Here is a 21912-nt window from a genome sequence, read left to right as displayed (position 1 = left end):
CTGATCCAGAGACGGAGAGGCATTGATTGGACTGTCGGGACTTGGAGGGAAGGTAGGGGATGGTGGGGGGAAGGGGGAAAGATCAACCAAAGGACTTATATGCAAGCATATAGGCCTAATCAATGGACATGGACAACGGGGGGGTGAGGGCATGAGCGGGAGTGGGGGGGTGGGGGGTAGAGGGTAACGTGGGGACAAGGACACATATGTAATATCTTAATCAATAAAAAATATATTAAAAAAAAAAAATCTACGAAATGGGGTATTCAGATGGTCACCAAAAACTGGCGAGAGAGGGCTGTGAAGATGACAATGCAGAAATTGGGAGGGTTTAGAAGAGGGAACAAAATTGAATTAAAGAGCAATTCACCGAAAAGAAGCTGGAGGACCTTCCAGCTCGCAGCCACCTCTCCTCTTGACACAGATCTTCAGTAAAGGGAAGGACCACCAGGAATAGTGTATCCAGAGCCTTTCAGATTATAGATTCATCTATTCATTGAAGCTTTACCCCATTCTGTGAACGACAGGTACCTTGGACTAAACTAATCACATACACAGTGAATTTAGAGGGGGATGCTTTCAGACCACCTCTGCTGATTAAATGCTTTTTTATCATCACACTAGAGGCCCCGTGCACGAATCCGGGATCCCTCGGCCTGGCCTGTGGGAATCAGGCCAAAACCGGCTCTCCGACATCCCTGGAAGGGTCCCTCATTGCGAGAGGGTGGTTCTCGGATGACGCACCCCGGAATTGGGCTCCCTCCTCTCTGGTTCTGGGTGAGTCACCCGAGAACCGCAGCTGCCAAATCACCACAGCTCAGCAGCTCCTGCATTGAGTGTCTGCCCCCGGTAGTTAGTGTACATCATAGCTACCGGGCGGATGGTAGAACGATCGGCTGGTCGCTTAGGCTTTTACATATATACAAATAACTAAATATGCACAAACATGAAGCGAGATATATGACTGTTCTTATGCAGCCCTAGGCCAAGTAAGGTATGAGTTTAATAACTACAAAATCAATAAATTAAAATTTTTATTAGAAAATACCTTGAGATAAATGAAAATGAAAACACTAAATAGCAAAACTTAGGGGATAAGCATAAGCAGTGCTAAGAGGGAAATTTATAGCTGTAGATACAGACATTAAAAAAGAAATGTCTCAAATCGGTAGCCTAACTGTACACATTAAGAAACTAGAAAAAAGAAACTAACCTCAACAATAGCAAAAGAACAAAAATAATAAAGATTAGAACAGAAATATATGTAAGAATAGAAAAATCAATTTAAAAATCAATAAGACTAGAAGTCGGTTCTTAGAAAAAATTTAAATGGACAAATCTTTATCTAGATTGATGAAGAAAAGAGAGGGATGACTCAAATTAATAAAATTAAACATGGAAGTGAGGACATTACTACCAATTTTATAGAAATAAAAAGGATTATAAGAGATTATCATGAATAATTGTATGCCAACAAATTAACTTAGATGAAATGGACAAATTAAAAAATAAAATTTATCAAAACTGACTCAGAAGAAATAGAAAATCTGAACAGACCTATAACTAGTAAGGAGATTGAATCAATAATCAAAAACCTCCCAACAAAGAAAAACCCAGAACAGATGGCTTCACTGATGAATTTCTACCAAACAATTAAGGAAGAATTAACATGAATCCTTCTCAAACTCTTCCAAAAACTGAAGAGGAAGAGACGTGCTGTGGTCTGAATTGTGTCCACGCCCGCCCCCACCCCCCCAAAAAAAATTCATACGTGGAAATCCAAACCCCTTCTAGTACCTCAGAATGTACCGCATTTGGAGAGAGAGACTTTAAAGAGGCAACTAAGGCCCTATCCAGTTTGGCTCGGTGGATAGAGCATCAGCCTGCAGATAGAAGGGTCTCGGGTTCGATTCTGGTCAAGGGCAAATATCTCAGTTGCAGGCTCCTCCCCAGCCCAGGGCCTGGTCAGGGCTCGTGCAGGAGGCAACCAATCGCTGTGTTTCTCTCACATCAGTATTTCGCTCTGTCTTTCCCTCTCTCTTCCACTCTAAAATTCAATGGAAAAATATACTTGAGTGAGGGGTTTTTTTAAATAAATAAATAAGTCAATAAAGAGGCAACTAAGGTAAAATAAGGTCATCTGGGTGGGCCCTAATCCTTATGAGAGCAGATTGGGACACAGGCACACTGAGGGACGACCATGTGAGGACACTGGGAGAACCAGCCATCTGCAAGACAAGGAGAGGCCTCAGTAGAAACCAACCCAGCTCCCTTTGAGACAGCATGGAGGGACCTGGAGAGCATTATGCTAAGCGAAATAGACCAGCCAGAGAAAGACAAGTATTGCATGATCTCACTCATATGTGGAATCTAATGAACAAAATAAACTGCTGAATAAAACAGATCCAGGGACTTAGAAGCATGGAACAGACTGTTGAATCTCAAAGAGAAGGCAGGGGTTGGGGGGTGAAGGGTAGGGGGTGGGGGTGGGAAGAGACCAACCAAACAACTTGTAGGCATATATGCATAACCCATGGACACAGACAATAGGATGGTGATGGCCTGGGGTGGGGCTAGAAAGGGTCAATGGGGGGGAAAACGGGTACCTACGGAATACTTTCAACAATAAAGATTTTTAAAAGGAATAAAGAAACCAACCCTGCTGAGATCTTCATCTTAAACTTCTAGCCTCCAAAACTGTAAGAAGATGAATTCCTGCTGTTTAAACCTAAACCACCTGATCTGTGGTGCTTTGTTATAGGAGCCCTAGCAAACTAATACAGAACACTTTTAAACTCATTCTAAGAGGCCAGCATCGCCCTGATACCAAAGTCAGACAGAGACTAAAAGAAAAGGAAATTATATACTAATATCCCTTATGAATACAAAAATCCTAAACAAGATACATGTAAACCAAATTCAGCAGCACATTAAAAAGATTATACACCACGACCAAGTGAAACTCATCTCCAGAATGCAAGGATGGTTCAATATACACAAATGTAATATACACGATGTAATGTCGCACATTTACAGAATAAAGGGAAAAATACATGATCATCTCAATTTATGCAAGAAAAGCATAATAAAAATTCAATAAACTAGTAATAGAAAGAAACTTCCATAACATGATAAAGACAATTTATGAAAACACCCCAGCTAACATCATACTCAAAAATTAAAAAAAATATTTTAATTTAAAAAAAATCCGTTGTTTCTATACACTAACAGTGAACAATCTGAAAAAATTAAGAAAACAATTCCATTTACAATAGCATCAAGAAGAATAAAATATTTAAAAATAAACACAATCAAGGAGCTGAAAGACTTGTACACCGAAAACAACAAAACACTGCTGAAAGAAATTAAAGAACACACAAACAAAATGGCAAACATTCCATGTTCATAAATTGGAAGGCTTAATATTGTTAAGATGGTAATAACTACCAAAGCGATCTACAGATTCAATGCAACTCCTTCAAAATCCCAATGATATTTTATGGAGAAAAGGAAAAGCCGATCCTAAAATTCATATGGAATTTCAGGGGGTGCCAAACAGCCAAAACAATCTTGAAAAAGAACGTTAGCCGTCTCCTACTTTCCAATTTCAAAACTTACTACAAAGCTCCAATAATCAAAACAGTGTGGTGCTGGCTTAAGAAAAAACATATAGAGACACAGCGGACTCTGATAGCCAGTTGGCCTGGAGGTCAAATCCCCCCAGTATTGCCGACAACAATCAAGGCTTAACTACAACAAGACTGCGCACAAAGACCACTAGGGGTGCACCAAGAAAGCATAAAAAATGCGGAGACGAAGAAACAGGACAAAACTGTCAATGGAGGATATTGAGTTCAGAACCACACTTTTAAGGTCTCTTAAGAACTGTCTAGAAGCAGCTGATAAATGTAGTGAGATCCTCAAGAAATCTAATGAGACCCTCGATGTTATGATAAAGAACCAACTAGAAATTAAGCATACACGGACTGAAATAACGAATACTATACAGACTCCCAACAGCAGACCAGAGGAGTGCAAGAATCAAGGCAAAGATTTGAAATGCGAAGAAGCAAAAAACACCCAACCGGAAAAGCAAAATGAAAAAAGAATCCGAAAATACGAAGATAGTGCAAGGAGCCTCTGGGACAACTTCAAGCGTACCAACATCAGAATTATAGGGGTGCCAGAAGATGAGAGAGACCAAGATATTGAAAACCTATTTGAAGAAATAATGACAGAAAACTTCCCCCACCTGGTGAAAGAAATAGACTTACAGGTCCAGGAAGCACAGAGAACCCCAAACAAAAGGAATCCAAAGAGGACCACACCAAGACACATCATAATTAAAATGCCAAGAGCAAAAGACAAAGAGAGAATCTTAAAAGCAGCAAGAGAAAGAAACTCAGTTACCTACAAGGGAATACCCATACGACTGTCAGCTGATTTCTCAACAGAAACTTTGCAGGCCAGAAGGGAATGGCAAGAAATACTCAAAGTGATGAATAGCAAGAACCTACAACCAAGATTACTTTATCCAGAAAAGCTATCATTCAGAACTGAAGGTCAGATAAAGAGCTTCACGGATAAGGAAAAGCTAAAGGAGTTCATCACCACCAAACCAGGATTATATGAAATGCTGAAAGGTATCCTTTAAGAAGAGGAAGAAGAAGAAAAAGGTAAAGATACAAATTATGAACAACAAACATGCATCTATCAACAAGTGAAGCTAAGAATCAAGTGAATAAATAATCTGGTGATCATAATAGAATCAGGGACATAGAAAGGGAATGGACTGACTATTCTTGGGGGAGAAAGGGGTGTGGGAGATGCGGGAAGAGACTGGACAAAAATCGTGCACCTATGGATGAGGACAGTGGGTGGGGAGTGAGGGCGGAGGGTGGGGCAGGAACTGGGAGGAGGGGAGTTATGGGGGGAAAAAAGAGGAACAAATGTAATAATCTGAACAATAAAGATTTAATTAAAAATAAATAAATAAATAAATTTTTGCTACTTATCTCCATTTATCTAAGTAATACACTTACACTGCAAAAAAAAAAAAGAAAGAAAGAAAAGAAAAAACATATAAACCAATAGAGAGAATAGAGAGCCCAGAAATAAACTTTCATATAAGTGGTCAAATTATGTTTAACATACTAGTAGGTGCCAAAACCATTCAATAGGGGAAAGGACAAGCATATCAACAAATGGTGCTCAGCCCGAGCTGGTTTTGCTCAGTGGATAGAGCGTCAGCTTGCGGACTAAAGGATTCCATGTTTGATTCTGGCCAAGGGCACATGCCCAGGTTATGGGCTCAATCCCCCCTTATGGGGGGCGTGCAGGAGGCAGCCGATCAATGATTCTCTCTCATCATTGATGTTTCTATCTCTCTATCTCTCTCCTTTCCTCTCTGAAATCAATAAAATAAATAAATAAAAATGGTGCTCAGAAAACTGTATATACACATGCAAATGAAAGATTTTGGATTCTTATCTAACACTGTAAAAAAAATTAACTCATAACATTGAGCAGAACTATAAAAGAAAACATAGAAAAAAATTCTTATGTCCTTGGATTTAGCAATAGTTTATTAAATATGACATCAAAAGCATAGATAACAAAAGAAAAAATAAATTGTACAAAATCAAAATTTTAAAAATTTTGTGCATCAAAAGACACTATCAAGTCCTGGCCAGGTTGCTCAGTTGGTTGGAGTGTCTTCCCGATATGCCAAGGCTGTGGGTTTGATCCCTGGTCAGGGCACATACAAGAATCAACCAGTGAATACGTAAGTGGGTGGAACAACAAATCAATGTTTCTCTTTCTCTCTCTCTATCTTCTGTCCATTTTCCTCTCTCTCTAAAAAAAATTTTAAAAAAGATACTATCAAAGAATAAAATGACAACCCATAGAATGGGGAAAAAATATTTTCAAATCATGTATCTGATAAGGGGTGTATATAAGGAACTCCTACAATTCAGTAACATTCAAACAAACAACCCAACTCAAAAATGGGCAAAATACTTTAAATAACATATCTCCAGCCCGGCTGGCATGGCTCAGTGATTGAGTGTCAACCTATGAACCAGAAGGTCACAGTTCTTCTATTCCCGGTCAGGGCACATACCGGGATTGCAGGCTCAATCGTCAGTGTGGGGCATGCAGAAGGCAGCTATCAGTGATACTCTGTCATCATTGATGTTTCTATCTCTCTCTCTCCCCCCCTTTCTCTCTAAAATCAATAAAAATATTTTTTTAAAAAAAGACACATCTCCAAATAAGCTAATACAAATAACATACCACATTACCCACTAGGATGGCTATCATAAAATTTTTTTAAAAAGACAAGTAATGGCAAGGATGTAGAGAAATTAGAACTCTTGTGCATTGCTGGTAGGAATATAAAAAAGGTACTCAGTTGGCAGCTCCCCAAATGTAAAAAAATTACAGTATGACCCCACAATTCCAGTCCTAGGTATACACCCAAAAGAACTGAGAACAGGGACACAGCCCTAGCGGGTTTGGCGCAGTGAACAGAGCGGCCTGTGGACTGAGGGTCCCAGGTTCAATTCCAGTCAGGGGCACATACCTCAGTTGCAGGCTCAATCCCCGGCCCTGGTCGGGGCACATGCGGGAGGCACTAGTTGGTATGTCTCTCTCACATCAATGTTTCTCTCTGTGTCTCTCCTGCTCCCTTCCACTCTCTCTAAAAATCAATGGGAAAATATCCTCAGGTAAGGATTAACAACAAGAACAACAACAAAAAATACTTTAAAAAAAAAAAAAGCAGCCAGGTCCCTTGAAACAGCAAGCATGGACCGGCTCCCGGCAGAAACTGGCCACAGAACCTAGAGACAGAACCTAGCGAGAGAACCTGGCTGAAGAACCTAGAGACAGAACCTGGCTACAGAACCTGGATAGAACATGGCAAGAGAACCTGACTAGAACCTGGTGACTGAACCTGGCTGGAGAACCTGAACAGAACCTGGCTGGAGAACCTGGACAGAACCTGGACACAGAACCTGGCTGGAGAACCTGGAGAACCTGGCTGGAGAACCTAGCAAGAGAACATGGACACAGAACCTGGCTAGAGATCCTCGCCAGAACTTCACTGGAGATCCTGACCAGAACTTGGCTAGAGATCCTTTCTAGGCTGCTGATCAACTGAACGCTGTCTCCGTGCCATTCCTTCTTCGCTGACTCCGTCCACACCTTTGGGGACCCCTGGACCTGCTGGGGTTGGACCCCAGCAAATTGTGTTGGGAAAAATAAAATAAATAAAATTAAACTGAAAAAATAAAAAAAAAAAGCAGAAACACAAATAGGTATTTGTACACCAATGTTCATAGAGGCATTGTTTACAATAGCCAACAGGTAGAAGCAATTCAAGTGTCTCTCATCAGATAGATGGATAAACAAAATGTGTTACATATGTATATACAATGGAATATTATTCAGTCATAAAAAGGATGACATTCTGACACATGTTACAAAATGGATGATGCCTGAAAATATGCTAAGTGAAATAAGGCAGACAAAGGAACAAATATTGCATGATTCCATTGACATGAGGTATGTACAATAGGAAAATTTACAGAAATAGTAGACTAGTAGTTACCAGATGATGGGGGAGGGAGGAATGGACAGTTATTGCTTAATGAGTACACTGTTCCCATTTGAGATGATAAAAAAAGTTCTGGAAATAATGGTGATAGTAAACATTGTGAATATACTTAAAACCACTTAACTGTACACTTAAAAATGGTTAAAGTGGTGCCCTAGCTGGTTTGGCCCAGTGGATAGAGCGTTGGCCTGCAGACTGAAGGATCCCGGGTTCAATTCCAGTCAAAGGAATATGCTGAGTGGCGGGGTCGATCCCCACTAGGGAGTGTGCAGGAGGCAGCCAATCAATGATTCTCCATTATTGATGTTTCTATCTCTCTCTCCCTCTCTCCCTTCCTCTCTGAAATCAATAAAAATATATATATATTTTAAAAGGAACAAACTACTAATACACACAACCACATAAATAAATCTCAAAAACCGCACTGAAAGAAGCCTTACGAAAAGACACACTGCAAGGCTTCCTTCGTATCAAATTCTAAAACAAGCAAACTGATTTATGATTGAAGCCATTGGAAGAGTGGATGCCTTCCCAGGTGTGGTGCAGACTGACGAGGACGGAGCATGAGGGAACTTTCTAGGTGATGGTCTCATGTTCTGTATCTTAATAGGGATGAGGCTGCACAGATAGCTGCATTTGTCAAAACCATTCGAATGGCATATTTAAGATTATTGCATTTCCCAATTTTATAAAAAAAAATACACAAATGTTAAACTCTAGTTAAAAATATGAGTGTTGTTTGTATGCATATATTCATAACCCATGGTTAAAAATATGAATGTTGTTTGTATGCATATATTCATAACCCATGGACACTGACAAGAAGATGGCGAAGGCCTGGGGCGAGGGTGAGCTAAATAAGAGGGGTCAATGGGGGAAAAAAGGAGACTGCCCTGGCTGGTCTGGCTCAGTGGATGCAGTAGTGGCCTGAAGACTGAAGGGTTCTGGGTTCAATTCTGGTCAGGGGCACATGCCCGGGTTACGGGCTCGATCCCCAGTGGGGGGCGTGTGGGAGGCATCCAATCAGTAGTTCTCTCTCATCACTGATGCTTCGATACTCTCTCCCTCTCCCTTCCTTTCTGAAATCAATAAAAATATTTTTAAGAAAAAAGGGGAATATGAAATACTTTCAGTAATAAAGATGTAAAGAAAAAAATGTATGTTCTGAAGTGAATGATGTTTGCAACTTACTTTGAAATCAATAAAAAATATAAGACGGGTCAATGACAGGACAGACACATGGACAGATGCCTAGACCTGTGATAAAGCTAATACAATAAGATGTTCACTGTGGGGCCTGGGAGGTGGGTACACGGGTGCTCACTGTACAATGATTTCCAGTTGTTATATGTTGGAAGTTTTCATAGTAAAATACGAGGGAAAATATCTGAAGGAGATGCTGTCACCCCAGCACCCTTGGTGCCTTTTGCACTAGACTGAACTTCAGAAGAGGACAACCACCTCCCATGCTTATATCCTGAAAGGAAAATGGGTCACAGGCCCAAAGTACGACCTAGCATAAACGCTTTTTTTAATTTTTTTAAGTATTTTTTGTTGTTATTCTTGTTGTTAATCCTTACTGAGGATATAAAATTGTGGATGAGGCCTGAACACAGTCTGGGGAGTCTAGATCCTTGTTCTTAGATGGTGAAGAGCATCTGTACACATGGACAAGGCCTGTCTCCATCCCGTGCTATCAGCAGAAGAGGCAAGGGCACGGTGGACAGGGCCAGTGAGAACTAAGGGCTCACAAACACTGAAACTGCTGCAGGACGCTGTTTTCCAGTTTTCTTTGTGAGTCTGACTTGGGCTGATCAGAGGAGGAAGAAGAGAGGATGGAGAAGAGTGGCCTCCCCACCTTGCACGTCGCCCTGCATGTCCGACTGCAGCTGAATTCGCCCAGCAAATGACTGACAGACATCTGAAGAGGGTTCACAGCTTGTTTGTAAAAACATGTAAGTCCCACCATAAACAGACCAGCCAGTCGCCACTCCGAAGTCAGGCAGCCTTTTCCCTTCTAAAGGAGGACCCGGGGGCCTCCTGGCATTGAGACGAGGTAGCTCAGTTCGTTAGAGCATCATCCCGATGGGCCAACATTGTGGTTCCATCCCAGGGCGGGGAACATACAAGAATCAACCAATGACTGCATCACTAAGTGGAACAGCAAATCAATCTCTCTCTCCCTTCTTTCCTCTCTAAAATAAATAAATAAAATCCACCAATCAATAAAAAGACAAGGGGACAATAATTCACACCCTTTACGGCTAGAAATTTTTGGAAAGAAATGATGAAAAGGTTCCGCTTCACATAAGTTGCCCAGCCTCGCCGCTGACCCAAGTCAGAGGGTGCCTGTGAAACCACATTCTTCTGCTAACTCGCAAGGTATTGTGAGAACAAGAGAAACTAACTATAGCCCAGGAAAATTTTATCCAAAGTTAAGATAAAAATGATCTTGATCTTGTTCTCACAAACAGCACCTGACCAAGAGCCGCCTGCTTTCTGATCAGAGATAATGGCCCCAGGAATTCCAGGCTCCCCTGTGAACTACAACCAGCACTGCCACATTAGATTCTACTTAAGATACAGACAAGAACGATGATAAGAGCTTTCACAGATCGGGAGGTTTTACTGCCTTGGGATTGGAAGCTTATCTTTAACCCCTTCCCTGCCGGCAGCAAGCAGGGAGGCTCTTCAGGGGTGCGCTGCAGTTGAGAGGCCGCTCCCAGAGCAGACGCCTGTCTCCTGTCACCAAGGCTTTGTTCTCCCCAGAGCCCCAGTGAGCTGTTACCTGCGTAGCCCACTGGGTTTGCGTGTGCCAAGCTCCGAGTAAGACGTCGTAGAGTCCGGTGAGCTGCCGCTCCAGGGGGAGGTCGCTCTGGCACAGCTCTTGCCAAGCTGCTCCAAGCTGCGCCTGCACAGGCAGAACAAAGGGGCCCCGCTGGGTACACCAGCACATGCTGCCCCTAAGCCGCCCTGTCCCCGCCATGGCAAGCAATGCACTGCTGCCTCCTCTCCTGAGCACGGCCCCACGGACGGCCGTGCACCTCCAAAGACAGGAAAAGCCCCTTAGCGTTACCTGCTCTGATCATCAATCCAAACCGAATCTGTGCCCTCTAAGTGATCCCTTCTCCTTTTATCTTGCTCCAAAAGCAGGCCAATGTACTTCCCTCAGCAGGCCTCCACCCTTCTGAAGGGACCTCAGAAGAGGGGGCGGTGGGGGGGGGTTTAGCTTCAAGTTCTAACACTACTGCTTAAATGACACATGAGCATCGGACCTGAAAGAAATCAGGTTAGCCCAGGACACTGTCAAGTTTTTCAGGAACCTGACCTCAACCACCCTAAGGAAATCTATGAAATTCTCATAGCTGGCTGAGGGCATAATAAAGCTTAATCTCTCTTAGAGGAAAAAAAAAACAACTTTTCAGCCTATAAATGAAATCCAGCTGTAAATAAATATGGGACCAAAACTGATGATTCATTTTCCAACTGGCAATTGACTGAATCCCCAGGCTGGACCCAGAGCACCCCCTGCTGGCTAATGAAAGGACAAAGGTCAGAGCAGGAGGCAATTTTTACCTGTGAGCAGGAAAACTAGGATTCCACAAGCATGGCCCGCACAGCTCCTCACCTTGTGACACTTGTAGTAGTATGCAAGGAGTTGGGGCATCCGGTCAATTTCAGTAAACACCTTCACAAACACTTTGGATTGCTCTAAAGGAGAACATAAAACGTGCAAATGCTGTTATCAGGTTTTCTGTTGCAGCCAGAGAAAGAATTTACGAAAATAAATGTGGATGGACACATGAGCTAGTATTCAGAAATTCCTACCTAGGCAATGGCGTAACTCACGCGTGGAGATCATAAATGTGACACATAAGCAAAGTTAGGGGCAGACCATGTCTCAGTGGGACATGCCTGTTCAGAATAATGCATCAATAAGCACCATTAATACAGCTAAGACTATACATCGGCCAAGTAATCGTTACATGGGACTAGAAAAAAGAATTAGGATCACGGGTGGGGCTTAGGCTGTAACACTGAAGGAACTGCCGCTCAGAGTTGTGCGAGGAAGGGTGAGAGCCCCCAACAATTCTGTGCTTTAAGCAACTCGCCTGCCTGGCTCCGAGGCTGAATCATAACATATCAGCCTCAACGGGATCTGAAACAACCGTCAACCAACCCCGTGCCCGGCGAACACTGCAGCCCAAAGAGCGTCAGCAGCTGGCAAGTCAACTGCTAGCCCACGTGAGCACCCTCCTCCAGCCCCGACCTACACGGCCCCATCTAATACTCACATGACACGGGCAGACCCGGCCTTCACACTTCCTAAGTCGGAGGACCCTCTGGCTCCCTGTGTGGCCTGCGCCTCATCAGAAGGGCCTTTCCCAATCAGCCGACCTAGGCTGGATTATTGCTGCGACTCCCTATCACATCTTCCCCTCCATAAAACTAATCACAATCTATGTTATTCTATTTAGTTACTTGTATAATAGTTTATGGTCTTTCCTGGAAATATACGCTCCAGCCCTAGCCAGTTTGGCTCAATGGATAGAGCGTTGGCCTGCAGACTGAAGGTCCTGGGTTCGATTCCGGTGAAGAGCACATACCTCGGTTGCAGGCTCCTCCCTGACTGGTCAGGGTTTGTGCAGGAGGCAACCAATTGATGCGCTTCTCTTACATCGATATTTCTCTCTGTCTTTCCCTCTCTTTTCCACTCTCTCTAAAAATCAATGGAAAAATATCCTCGGGTGATGGATTTAAAAAAAGAAAGAAATATAAGCTCCACAGGACCGGGGCCTCCCTGTCTTATTTCACTGTTTCTAGGGGCTCACACAGTCCATGGTAGGCAGTACTAGTAAACGCGCTGCCTTTGAGCCGCACTGCACAGCGGCGCTGGGGTCAGGCTGCAGCACCAGAGCCCGTGCTTGCGAATAACTGCTTCCTCCCAGGTCTTCGGGCCAAATGCAGCACTGAGCTGCCGGGGCAGGTTTTTGGAGGGGTTGTTGTGGGGGGAGAGTTGGAGGGGTTGTGACGACCCAGTCCTTAAGCTAAGGCTGACCTGCCAGGGAGAAGCCGGGGACCTTGCAGGCTCTGCTAGTGCCCCGCGCATTTCCTGTGCCTGCCCTTCAAGTTCCAGCTCTCCTCTTTCCTTAGTGGTCAGTGAGATGCAGGTTGTTAGTCGTGGTGTGGATGGTGGTAGAAAAGGGACAGAGAAATGGGCTATGGCCTTTAAGGGTGTAAGGGCTTCGGTCTTGAGTTGTGGGAACGTAACTCATGTGGCTAAAGTGTAGACGTAACCTTTTTACAGAAACTACCATTTAGGGCCAACTGCTCATTTGCATACGTGCCAAGCATGAGGTAAAGCTGTGTGTCCCAGTTAGCCTAAACAGTTTACAACAGGGTTGTTGTGAAGGTTAGATGTTAGGCATCACCAGGCACAGCATCGGCACCTAAAAAAATAGCACCATCAGTCCTCTGTCACCCAGATTCCTGTCACCAGATTTGAAGTGCATCACTTCTGAGTACAGGGAAGCACAACTGCCGAGTGAACAGCGTTGGCAACTGGAAGGGGCCCCAAGGAACAGGCCCTTAGGCGATACAGCTCAGGACTGGCTTGAGGACAGCACCTAGCTTACGTCAGCAGTATTACAGCATATTGGAAACAGAAAACAGAAGAAGAAAAAACTGCCTATAATCCTATCACACTCTGTTAAACACTGGCAACATTTTGGTGTATATTCACAGAATGTTTTCAGAAAAAAACTTCTAGTGTTTACTAGTCTAAATATAATCACAACTTTACAATCTCTACCCAACGCAGCAGAATTTATTATTTCTTAAAACTAGTAATAAAGCAAAATTGGGCTATATAACAAACCCATTTAGTAAACCACTGTGAAACTTAAAAGTAATAATACATGGATCTTCAGCCCTTACAGAGGAATTCAAGTTTTTCAAGACTAGTGCATTTAAATTAAACAGACACATTAGTGAAACTGGGGGAAGTTCCTGTTCAAACAACAGAAATAGGAAACAAACACTGGCGATTATAAGGACTCTAGGCTCCTGCAAATGCCTCTAATTCAATTCAGAATAACTGCTGGGCACCTGCTGGTGCAGAGCCACCTGCTGGTACTGTGGGGTCTTAAAGTGAACTTATTTTTGCAGCCCCGCCTCTACTGCCTCTACTGCCCCTTTTCTGCTAAAAGAACTCAGGTTCTTCTCTGAGGAACCATGCATCTGCCTCTCATTCTCCCATTTTCCGTTTAAATGTTCCTAGTGAAGCTGACTCTATAAAGGGCACAGGGTCTGGCCAGCCAGGGCGTCAAATCCTCCTGATTAAAGTAATTGATCAGAGGTGCAAAAGACTGTCCATGAAATGCCATCAAGATTCATTGTGGGCCCTGGCCAGTGCAGCTCAGTTGGTTGAGCCTCTTCCCATGCACCAAGAGGTCGCCAGTTCAATTCCCAGCCAGGGCACAAGCCCGAGCTGTAGGCTTGATCCCCAGTAGGGGACATGCAGGAGGCAGCCGATCAGTGATTCTCTCTCATCATTGATCTTTCTACTTCTCTCTCCCTTTCCCTTCCTTTCTGAAATCAATAAAAATATATTTTTAAAAAATAAGAGTCCCCCAAATTTATTTATGCTGCTTTCACATATGATTTCACATTCTATTTCAACGTAAGTGCTTCTCAGAGTGCCCCACATGCAGGAGAGATGTCAGAATTACCTGTTAAATGAAATAAATATACAGAAAAAAATGCCCTGAAACCGCTCCCTAAAGTACTTCCTCCACTGTATCAGTCTGCACGTCACCCTGTTTGCTCCCAGCTACAGCCCGCAGGAACCGGTCCGAAGCATGTGCCTGAGAGAACCGCCCTTCACCCTTCCCTGCTCGCTGCTCCTCTGCCCTGGACAAACAGAGCGTGTGCTTGAGTGTGTGAGTAAATATAAAGAGAAGTGAGGATAATGTCCAAGACAGCTCTGCGGAGTAGGTCACAGGAACAGAAACTCGCTGTGGACAAGCTACCAGGCCCACTTGTACACTCACAGGACTTCTTCCAAAGCTTTCCCTTTACATAACCTCACTAACTTCATGCAACCCTCGAGTCAAGAAGGTGGAGAAACTGCCAACAGAATAAATAAGCTAGTCAAGATCACACAACCAGAAGGGCCAAGGTTCCTGAGACATCCTCTAACACCTATGACTTGTCCATAATGACAACTGACAGGCACAAGATTTTAATCTCAGACCTACCAAAGAATTCCAGGAGCTGTGCTGGTCCAGACCAGCGAAGAGAGAGCTCCAGAAGGGAAGTCTCTGGGACAAGGGGAAACTCAGAAGAATGCCTTACTCCCAAGATACAGTGTTTGGAAAAAATTAAGAACTATGGATGGTAAGAAGGAAGAGAAAGAATAAAAAGGCAATCAGACACTTCAGGATAAACATGAAGCTGAACAGAAAAGGAGTTAAAAATAAAGGAACTATTTATAAAATTGATAATATAAATACTATTCAATTCGATTTAAAATGATGGTATAGCCCCACTGGCGTGGCTCAGCGGTTGAGCATTGATCTATGAATCAGGAGGTCACGGTTCGATCCCTGGTCAGGGCTCGATCCCCAGAATGGGGCGTACAAAAATTTCAGAGAGGAAGGGAGAGGGAGAGAGAGAGATACAAATATCAACAATGAGAGAGAATCATTGATGGGCTGCCTCCTGCACGCCCCCTACTGGGGATTAAGCCCACAACCCGGGCATGTGCCCTGACCTGGAATCTAACCTGGGACCCTTCAGTCTGCAGGCTGACGCTCTATCCACTGAGCCAAACCAGCCAGGGCAATAAAAATATTTTTTTAATTAAATAAATAAATAAAATGATGATATAGGAGGAGAATGGGTAAGGGGGGGAGGAAAGCTATGAGAGCTAAATCCTTAGCTATAACAATGGGGTCAACAGATCTTATATGAAGAAATAAAGTAATACATTTATTATGCAGAAATGCAAAGAGAAATACCAGAAAACTAGAGCTCTAGAAATCAAAAGTGGTGGTCTCCTGGGATTGGAAGTGGGACATGAGGAGCTATTTTCCCCCTATAAGACCTTCAGTATGATTTGACTTTTCCAACATTGTAGCTGACAGGGGGCCGGGGGCGGGGGGTGGGGGGATTTAGCTGAACTCAAGAAAAAGCAAAGCCAATTAACTCATTTGTGGGTCTGCACTTCCAATCTGTAGTTTAGCTAAATCTGCTGAGCTGCAGGCCTTTTAGGACTGCTGCAGCTCTCATTCAAGCAGAATCTCCAAGCGTTCCTCACTAGCCTCGTAGAAACTGTCCCCTTTGGGCCACTCTCAGAGCCCCAGTCTCCAAACAGGAGGTCCCAGAGGAATGAATGATCCCTGAGTGTCTCCCCTGGGCAGCTCCTGCTGTCTCCCTTAATCCTCCCAGTTGTATTCCACTCGTGTGACTGAGGGAACTGTGGTCTCACTGTTCATATGCAGCGGCCAGAGAGTTAAAGCTAGGTCTGTCCAATCTCCAATCAGCACTGCTTCCTCTCAGCCAGACTCCTCGGGAGACTTACTAATACACTGCTAACAGCGATGAATAGTCCCCGAACAGAAGCTCCTTCATCTGCTCAAGCAAAACATGCTGTCCCAACCTTCCTTTCCAGCCTCATCAATGACCACTTCCCAACAGTCACTCCACAAAAATCGGTTTATTATTCCCCAAAACAGACCGTTTTCCTACTTCTGTACCATTCAAACATGTTCCCTCTGCCAAATGCTTCTCCTCACCTATCAAAATCTTACGCCCAGGAGAAAATACTCATACTATAATGCTAACTGGAGGCAAAAAAAATTAAAAATGTATATACTCAATATATATACATTCCTTGAAAGATATATGTATACAAAGGGGGGAAACTGGAAGAAAACACTAACAGTCATCTCTATGGGGAGTTTACTGCTCAATCTTCTTTTCTCTATTTTTCAAATTTCCAATAACCTCTATACGCATGACATTTATAATAAGAAGTATTTTCAGATGTTTTTAAATCCATCTCTTTCAAGGTTCTGCACAGATTCTAGCTCCTGCATAAAAGCGTCCTCCGTTTTCCTTCGTCCTCTCCTTGGTCCTGGCCTCGGTGGCTTTCACATTCCGTCTTGTAACTATCTGTGCACTCTCTCCGGGCCTCACCCTCGCCCAAGCTGTCCTGACGGGCAGAAACCTTACCTGACTCATCTGGATATTCCCTGTTCCTCACATTATTAATAGGTTGAAGTAAGAGTTACCAGTTAGTTAGCTCTTTGAAAATTCTCACTGTGATACCACATGGGAACCATAAAAAAAATGCAAACTCAACCCCCAGATTTGGTGGCTTAAGGAGTAAGTAAATAGCGTGGTAAACATCAGCATTCCACACGTAGCAAAGGGCTCTAAGAGTCAAGTTATGGGTCTAATGTCAAGTAATTTCTGACATGCTTCCTAGAGAGGAAATGACTACACAAAGCCCTTGCTTCCAGGATGACAGCAGGAAAGCGGAAGGCTGGTCCCTGCTGGCCCTCAATGTGCAGCAACACTGCCCCCTTCTGGCCAAAGCATAGATGCCACAGTCTTAGGATTCAATTAAAAAGAAGAAAAAAACCTGAGCTGACCCACCTTTTACATCTGCTTTGCTCCCCTTCATCTCTAGGAAGCCCAATAAACTGCTAAGAAGGAAAATCTGTAATGGCAACCACTGCAGAGACAATCCAGCTAAACTCTGGAAACCTGCCAATACTGTAGACACTGCTTTAATGAGTAGGAATCCATGGGTGAGGAAATTACTATTTGCCTTTAAATGCTTATTCTTTTCATAAGATGGCATAAATAAATGCATCTTTCTATTACATGTAAAATTATGCCACAGAAAGTTGATTCAACTTATCAACTGGTTGTATAAAACAAAGTAGGCATGTCTATTACAGAGATTGTCACTCTGGGAGACAAACAGAAAAGGGTATGTGTTGGGGATGTACAAATTTATTAGAGCTCTCCCTTTAAGAACTGCTAGGTAAAGAAGCACTTTACCCGGCTGGTATGGTTGAGCATCGACCTGTGAACCAAAATGTCATGGCTGGATTCCTGGTCAGGGCACATGCCTGGGTTGTGGGCTTGATCCCCAGTAGGGAATGTGCAGGAGGCGACCAGACAATCAATGATTCTCTCTCATCACTGATGTCTCTCTCTCTCCTTATCCCTTCCTCTCTGAAATCAATAAAAACGTTAAGAAGAAAAAAAAGAAGAGAAAAAGCAGCAGCACCTTGGCCTCCAGGAAAGATGACTGATTAAAGGGCACATTACTTTTTTCTTCTTTTTTTTGGGGGGGGGGGGGTTTCCTGAGAGCAGAATTAACCACCAAAAGAAACACAACACCATTTCATCTACGTTAAAGCCAGGAAAATACCTGTACTACAAACTTCAAAGAATGCAATGCAATCATTTTGGTTCAAGAGGAGTGGAACTGCTGGGAGAGCTCTGAACATAAGCACGAAGCAGCACGCTGGAAAGGAGTGGAGACAGGGAGTGGAGGGAGGTCACGGCAAGGTGTGGGAAGAAGACCTGTGCCGCGCGGTATCACTGGGTACCCCAGTGCTCATCCACACTGGTGATCTCACACTTCATTTCAAAACTAACCGCCCTGGCCCCTGTGGCTCAGCTGGCTGGAGCACTGTCCAATACACCAAAAGGTGGCGGGTTCAATTCCCAGTCAGGGCACATGCCCAGGTTTTGGGTTTGATTTCTGGTTGGGACATGTGCAGGGGGCAACTGATCAACGTTTCTCTCTCACATTGATGTTTCTCTATTTCTCCTTCCCTTCCTCTCTAAAATAAAATAAAAATAAACTTACTACAAAGCCACAATAATCAAAACAGTGTGGTGCTGGCATAAGAATAGACAGAAGGCATAATATTCATATGCAAGTGGAACTGCAGACAAAAAGTACTCAAGGGGTCATAACAATATTGATAAAAATACTACTTAAATCCTAAAAGAGAAGTGGAAAGAACAATGGCCTGCAGACTGAAGGGTCCCAGGTTCGATTCCTGTCAAGAGCATGTACCTCGGTTGCAGGTTCGACCCAGCCTTGGTCAGGGTGTGTGCAGGAGGCAACCAATGAATGTGTCTCTCTCACATCGAAGTTTCTCTCTCTCTGCCTCTCCCCCTTCCTTCTACTCTCTCTTAAAAAAAAAAAATCAATGGAAAAATATTCTCAAATGAGGATTAAAAAGAAAAAGAAGAAAGAAGAAAAGCTTCCCAATGTTTTCCATGAGGCCAACAGAATCAGAATCATGGTACTACAACCTGACAAAATATTCACTTATGTGATCTCAACAAAAAAATTCTAAGTAAAATGTCAGCAAACATCCAGTAGGACATGAACACACACATGCACACACCCACCATGGGCAAGTGGAGCTTGTTGAATTGCAGAATAATGCAACAATGAGAAATGCGATTAATGTGATTTGCCATTTTAGTAGGTCAGAGAAAATAAAAATAATACATTCAATCTTTTATTAAAAGCATCTATTAAAAAGGCATTTATAAAATGTTACAATAATTTTTGTGACTAGCTAGCACAGTAGTATTGAGGGCTGACTGTGAGTTCCATTTAGGTGTGGCTTCCCCACCAGGGCAGGGAGGCCAGGCCTTTGCAGGTCTGACTACCAGGGGGACTGAACTGCGAAGCTCCCCGTTAGCAAATCTTCAGAGGGAGGACAGCATAGTTGTTTGGCACAGAGAGGTTATTAAGCTGCTCTCACCCACACGGATAACTCAACTAGCCACAGGATCATTCTCAAGGGTTCTATATGGGAACAGGGGTGACAGTTCACAACTGCTGTCCCAGCTTCATGATTGAAAGCACTCCCTTTTCCTCTAAAAGGGTCCTAGTTTAATAATAAAGTATATGGTCAAACTCAGTACAATAAAATTTTATAATGTTTATATGTATGATAAGAGTTTATATATACACAGGTCTGCATATTCATATTAACTAGCTAGCTATAGATTTCCAAAAAAATAACTAATGAAGCCTGGTCTCATCACATGCAACCATCCTAAAACAAATTTAAGACAGCATACAGAACCCAAGATAGCATCTTCTCATGACTTAATTTAAATCACTGGAAATGTACCATCATATAAACAAAATCAATACTACCTCTCAGGAGCCAGGGAGGGAAGCGTTTCAGAAAGAAGGGAGCAAAAAATATTAACACTTGTTGACAATGAGAAACAGTGAAGTATAAATGGATGAGGCCTCCAAGTTTGCTGGTGACAGTTGTTGGAGAGTTCAATGCAACAGGATGAGAAGAACATTAAACCCAGAGCAGAAGGGCTTGTGAGTGAAGGAAGCAGGAGCAGTGGACAGATTATGTTTTGTGCAAAACAAACAACTGTGAAAAAAAACAACAACAAAAAATAGCTGTAGCCGAAACCAGTTTGGCTCAGTGGATAGAGCGTCGGCCTGCGGACTGACAGGTCCCAGGTTCGATTCCGGTCAAGGGCATGTACCTTGGTTGCAGGCACATCCCCAGTAGGAGATGTGCAGGAGGCAGCTGATCGACGTTTCTCTCTCATCGATGTTTCTAACTCTCTATCTCCCTTCCTCTCTGTAAAACATCAATAAAATATATTAAAAAAAAAAAAAAAAAAAAACAAATAGCTGTAAAGGTAAGAAAACCGTTTTGCTGCTGTTTCTTCCTGGTTTACCAAACATTTTGGGGGGCAAAGGGAAAGGGAGAGTCAGATAAACATATGTGTTGAAATAACACTGGAAAGTAACATACCCACATAATGTTCTTTGACAAGGGTCACAACTTATCAAGTGGTACACTTAAGATCTGTTCATTTCTCTACATGTAAATTTTACCCAATAAGAAAAAAATCACAAACCAATACTAAACTCAAGTTATTAACATGAATCTGAAGTGTTTAGGAGTGAAGCTTACTGATGTCTGCAACTTACTTTGAAATGCATCAAAGATGATGAGTAGAAAGGTGGTCAAATGGGTAGACATGTGACAAAGCAAATATGGCAAAATGCCAATGCTAGGATCCTGATGGTGTGTTTATTGTAGACTTATTTCAACTTTTCTGAACTTTGAAATTTTTCATATACAATGTTGAAAAAAAGGCAACTGCCATAAAGTCACAATTTACTTTCAATCTACATAATTTAATCAACACAGGCACTACAAAGACTGAACACTCAAAAAACCTTATATCTGTAAAGAGGGGTACACAGAGGTGAGAAATAGCCAGCACTCACCTACAGACTGCGAGGTGAACGCTGCAACGATCTGGGGACTGGCCAAGGCCTCCAGCCTGTTCTTCAAGGCCTCCAAGTGCACACACTTTTCTGAGTAGTCCGGTGTGTCAACGAGCATCATTAAGCTGTTTTGCATACCTGTTAGCTTGGAGGAAATCACGGCTATGTCCTATAAGAAGACCAACACAAAGGATACTTATTTTGAAACACCCCTGCTACTTCAGTTAATAATGGACAAAATGCATGAAAAAGCAAAAGAAAACGGCCAATAAACATGTTGACTATTATTAGTACTCAAATACATATTAAAATTAGAAAGTGCCATCTTCCTAACCAATTGGAAAAACTTTTTAAAAATATATTTCTTTTATTAATTTCAGAGAGGAAGGGAGAGGAAGAGAGAGATAGAAATATCAATGCTGAGAGAATCATTGATTGGCTGCCTCCTGCACACCCCCACTGGGGATCGAGCCCACAACCCGGACATGTGCCCTTGGCTGGGATCAAACCCAGACCCTTCAGTCTGCAGGCCAACGCTCTATTCACTGAGTCAAACCAGCCAGGGCTGGAAAAACTTTTAAAAAATTATAATAGCTACTGTTTGTGAGGATACAAAAAAAGTCTGTCTGGTACCATAAATTCATATGTCTTTCTAGAAGGCAATTCAGTACCATGCATCAAGAGACTTAAAAACATTCACATCTTTGATCTGGTATTCCCTCTTCTAGAAATTTGTCTAAGGAACTTATCAGAGGACACAAAGATATTAATATGTTATAATTAACTAGAGGCCCAGTGCACAAATTTGTGCACCAGTGGGGTCCCTCAGCCTGGCCTATGGGATCGACCCAAAACCAGCTCTCTGACATCCCCTGAGGGGTCCCGGATTGAGAGAGGGTGCAGGCGCCAGGCCGAGGGACCCCACCAGTCCACAATCGGGGCCAGGGAGGGACACGGGAGGTTGGCCAGC

The 21912-nt window shown here is 43.0% G+C and overlaps 1 protein-coding gene and 1 pseudogene across 1 annotated transcript in view; one reads left to right on the top strand and one right to left on the bottom strand.

Moving 5' to 3' along the window:
- Window positions 1-21912, bottom strand: part of COG7 (component of oligomeric golgi complex 7) — a 68322-nt gene that overhangs the window by 33912 nt on the left and 12498 nt on the right. Inside the window, exons 4-6 of the mRNA XM_036309494.1 lie at window positions 20943-21111; window positions 11250-11332; window positions 10410-10532 (exon numbers count right to left, since the gene is read on the bottom strand). Of these exons, the coding sequence (XP_036165387.1) occupies window positions 10410-10532; window positions 11250-11332; window positions 20943-21111 (375 nt within the window). The remainder of the gene's footprint in view (window positions 1-10409; window positions 10533-11249; window positions 11333-20942; window positions 21112-21912) is intronic.
- On the top strand, window positions 12483-12587 carry LOC118657231 (annotated as a pseudogene).

Source organism: Myotis myotis, unplaced genomic scaffold, assembly GCF_014108235.1.
Source record: "Myotis myotis isolate mMyoMyo1 unplaced genomic scaffold, mMyoMyo1.p scaffold_m19_p_5, whole genome shotgun sequence".
Taxonomy (NCBI): Eukaryota; Metazoa; Chordata; class Mammalia; order Chiroptera; family Vespertilionidae; genus Myotis; species Myotis myotis.
This window is presented reverse-complemented; position numbering and strand designations above follow the sequence as displayed.